The 4,518-nt window shown below is 47.8% G+C and overlaps 1 protein-coding gene across 1 annotated transcript; it reads left to right on the top strand.

Moving 5' to 3' along the window:
* Positions 1-965: 965 nt before the first annotated feature.
* Positions 966-4,518, top strand: fem1a (fem-1 homolog a). Its single transcript, XM_030115353.1, has one exon. It carries the CDS (start codon positions 1,214-1,216, stop codon positions 3,065-3,067), a length of 1,854 nt encoding a protein of 617 aa, XP_029971213.1. The 5' UTR covers positions 966-1,213; the 3' UTR covers positions 3,068-4,518.

Here is a 4,518-nt window from a genome sequence, read left to right as displayed (position 1 = left end):
TTCTGTGTCACTGGGTAATTATGAATCTGAGCGTATGAACAGTGGAGATCCACTCCATCCTTAAGCCTCTTTTATTTAACGTTTACTTGCTCCCTCTGGCTCAGATCATGGAACATCACTATACAAATGACAAATAACTTCATATTTCAGGGTCAGCAGATGACTGAAGCCCTAAGCTGAGTGCATAGCATAAATAAAATTGAATGGATGTGTCAGAACATTTTAAACATGATCCAGAAAATACAGGGGCAACTGTATTTGCCATCAAAGAAGAATGGTTAAAGAAATAGTGCCCATCTTGACTCCATGTACCTTAAAGCAATAAATCAATCAAAACTGTCCTCAGAAAGAGCTTTACTCAGTGTTTCAGCGTCAGAAGCAAACAAGGTGAAGCAGCTTTTTGTTCCTAACCTGTGGAACAAACTTCCTGAATACCTGAGGACTGCTGACACACTCACTTCTTTTAAATCAAGACTTAAAACATTAATATTTGCACAGACTTTCAAATAAAAGATAGATTTTATGTATTGGATTACCTTTATCTCAATAAAGCCTTTACATTATTCATCCTCTTTTTCGTGCTGGTTTCAATCCCTTTGATTTAATGTTTTTTCATAATCTTAATCTGAAGATTAAGATTCTTAATCGCTTTGTTTTAATGCATTTCTTTGTAAAGCATTGCGTCTGAATGGTTCTGTACAAATAAATTTATTTTAACTTACTTTAAAAGTTAATTATTCTATATATTATTGTCTCACGCGTTTTACTAAAGATCTTAAACCTTTAATCCTAGTTTTTTTCTTGTTCTTTTGTGTGTGTGTGTGTGTGTGTGTGTGGGGGGGGGGGGGGGGGTACATTTGGTTTGAGAGCCTGTCATCAGCTGGCTGAACCGAACAGCTGGGAGTCCCTTTAATCCACATGCATCATGGGCCTTGTAGTTTACTCTGAGTGAAGCGCCCTCCGTTTCCTGTAGCTAGAATTCTGTTGAAAACTACATTACCCAGAATGCCTCGCCAACCCCGTAAACATAGACCTGTCAAACAACACAAACGCCATCTTGACAGCACCCTCAAAATGGCAGAAAGATGTGAGGCTGAAACCGAGTTCAAACTCAGATTCCCGTACTCCGCTTTCTAACGGCAGCCTGTCCAGTTTCCGCCTAAACGACAGGTTATGGGGACGGTGCCTGGCGCCGCAGCACAGAGCCTGTAAAATGGATATAACGACGGCGGTTTTCAACGCGGCTCGAGATGGTAAGCTGAAACTTATCCAGAAGTTGCTGAGCAACAAAACTCCTGAGGAGCTGGAGGCGCTGGCCGAGGAGAAGACCCAGGGAGGGACCCCGCTGCTGATAGCCTCCCGGTACGGACACCTGGAGGTCGTGGACTACCTCCTTGAACACTGCAAGGCGAACGTTGAACTCGGGGGCTCGGTCAACTTTGACGGCGAGACCATCGAGGGCGCCCCGCCGCTGTGGGCGGCGTCGGCCGCCGGTCACCTCCCGGTGGTGAAGACGCTGCTCAAGCACGGAGCGTCGGTCAACAACGCCACGCTGACCAACTCCACGCCGCTGCGGGCCGCCTGCTTCGACGGCCACCTGGATATCGTCCGCTACCTGGTGGAGCACCGAGCCGACATGGAGGTCGCCAACCGCCACGGCCACACCTGCCTGATGATCTCCTGCTACAAGGGCCACAAGGAGATCGCCAAGTTCCTCCTGGACCGCGGGGCCGACGTGAACCGGAAGAGCGTGAAGGGAAACACCGCCCTCCATGACTGCGCCGAGTCCGGCAGCCTGGACATCATGAAGATGCTCCTCAAGTGCAATGCGCGCATGGAGCGGGACGGGTACGGGATGACCCCGCTTCTGGCCGCCAGTGTCACCGGCCACACCAACATCGTGGAGTATCTCGCCCACCAGCCTCGAACCTCCAGAGAGGAACGCATTGACGCGCTTGAACTCCTTGGAGCAACTTTTGTAGACAAAAAACGTGACCTGCTGGGTGCAATGAGGTATTGGAGAAGAGCCATGGAGCTGAGGCAGCCTGGGGACAAAGCTGGACCCCTGGCCAAGCCCCCACCCGGCCCCCCTATTCCCGCATATGGCTGTGCACAAGAGGTGAACACCGCAGAGGAGCTCGAAGCTTTGATCACTGACCCTGATGAGATGAGGATGCAAGCCTTGCTGGTCCGTGAGCGCATCCTGGGGCCATCCCACCCAGATACTTCGTATTACATCCGCTACAGGGGAGCTGTGTATGCGGACTCCGGGAACTTTGAGCGCTGCATCAGTCTGTGGAAATATGCTTTAGACATGCAGCAAAGTAACCTTGACCCTCTCAGCCCCATGACAGCCTCCAGTTTCCTCTCCTTTGCAGAGCTCTTCTCCTTCGTTCTTCAGGACCGGGCAAAAGGCACGCTGTCGACCCGCATCACCTTCCACGACCTGATGACTGTGCTGGGGAAGAGCGTCAGAGAGGTAGAGCGAGCTGTCGCGCAGAGGGACAACCCCCCCGAAGCTCCTCAGTTCACCAAGGCTCTCTCCATCATTCTGCACCTCATCTTCCTGCTGGAGAAGCTGGAGTGCAGTCAAGAGCAGGAACACCAGAAGAAGCACACAGTGTATCGCCTGCTGAAGCTGAACCCTCGAGGTCGGAGTGGCTTCACGCCGCTCCACATGGCTGTAGACAAGGAAACAACATCTGTGGGCCGCTACCCGGTCGGCCGCTTCCCCTCGCAGGCGGTGGCAGCGCTGCTCCTGGAGTGCGGGGCAGACGTCGACTCACGCGACTGCGAGAACAACACGCCACTGCACATCGCTGCTAACAATGGCTGTCCAGAAATCATGGCACTACTTATGAAGGCTGGGGCTCACTTTGACGCAACAAATGCACAGAGGAAGACGGCCTATGAGCTGTTAGATGAGCACGGCAGCGGCCATCCGGCCCTGTACCCACTGAACTACATCACCCTTCAGTGCCTGGCAGCACGTGCGATTGAAAAGCACAGACTGCCCTACAGAGGACTGATCTCAGAGGAGATGGAGACTTTCATTGAGCTGCACTGACTTCCATTTTTGTCCCCTGGAAAGGCACTTCTCTACCTGTCCTCCCGCCAGTAATTACTATTACCTGCCTCAAACGGGTCTCCTCAACATTCTCCTGATGTTTGCCCTCCTCTGACTTTACAAATTTTGTGTCAGACCAAACCATAGCAATAAACCTATCCTCCAGGCTTAAAGCTCTTGTTGAGTTTGGGTTAATTCTAACTTTATTCTAATGTTAAGCCACGTTGACTTTTTAGGGGATTGTTAATTTCTACTGCTATTTAATTCTGTGTGAAATTTCATGAACTTCATACGGGCTTTCACATGCCTCCCTAAAGGAGAGTTACAGTATGATGGTGCTTGGATTGGTTTGCTGGTGTATTAACTGTGTGAAAGGTGGGTTTAAGTATTGATGATTAAGCATCTGATCAAAGTAACCAGACAACATGCATGGAAGTGGTGTGTGAACGTGGAAGCTTCATTCAGGGAGGAAGCATTTGATCAAACTCTTACTTGTTCACACATATCGTCTGTTATGTTTTGCTGTTAATGGTGACGTACGGAAAGCACTGTGCCAAATGTTCTGTTATAAACTGCTGAAAAAAAGAAAAATCTATGAGCTCATGTTCCAAATTTTAAACAGAATTAAGGTTATGGATACATACGAGTCCAATTCCTAAGGATCAGCAATGTCAGTTTATATTTCAGACTGTGACAGTACTTGTCGGCATAAGGAGCCATTACCTAACAGAGCCTGATAGCGTGTTGTATCGCTTTGACGATGTGAAAAACAAAAAAGAAAGGAAACGACGGATATAATTGTCTGGCTAACAATACCCAGTCTCCATACAGATTCATATCCTATGCAGTTTGTATTATTCAATCAAAGGAAAGTTAAAATTCACTGCAAAATCAGATTTCCCTCTTGCTTCTCTAAACTTGACACAAACTCAAAAGAAATAAATACCAGCTGAATTTCTGAACTAAGAATGTTTCCTTAAATCTCTGCCTTTGTCTGTGAATGAGCAGTTTTGAACTGGAGCCTAAAGTGTGCCTACATCGCTCCTTCTTGATCAGCGGCATCTGCTGTTTAATGTCAGAGAGTTGGTGAGGACGGCTGTGGAGCTTTGGCCCTGTTGACAGAATAAACCTCGATGCATCGGTTCTGTTATAGAGTGGATTTTCCTTTTAATGTCAGATGCAGCTCACGGTTCTCCGGCCATCTCTGCATCTTAGTCTTATATTTATTAGTCCCTCTTTTGTTGATCTTGTGTTATCATGAATGTTTCGTCTGTCTGTGCAAAAGCACCACCTAGTTGAATGCACACTGAGAAGCTCTGAGGGAATTCAAAACACCTTACATTCTGGCTCTGGACTGTCGCTGCCTTTCTTTTTCTCAGCCGATTAACTGATGATAACTCAAGAACAAAAGTGTGTTGAAGGTACTTGAATAAAATTCAGTATCACAACAG

Source organism: Salarias fasciatus, chromosome 18 (assembly GCF_902148845.1).
Source record: "Salarias fasciatus chromosome 18, fSalaFa1.1, whole genome shotgun sequence".
Taxonomy (NCBI): domain Eukaryota; kingdom Metazoa; phylum Chordata; class Actinopteri; order Blenniiformes; family Blenniidae; genus Salarias; species Salarias fasciatus.
Note: the sequence above shows the minus strand (reverse complement) of the source record. Positions and strands in the feature narration are given on the sequence as shown.

Bases quoted from the DNA above. Each gene is read 5' to 3' on its own strand.
- fem1a (XM_030115353.1), top strand. From the start codon at position 1,214: ATGGATATAACGACGGCGGTTTTCAACGCGGCTCGAGATGGTAAGCTG.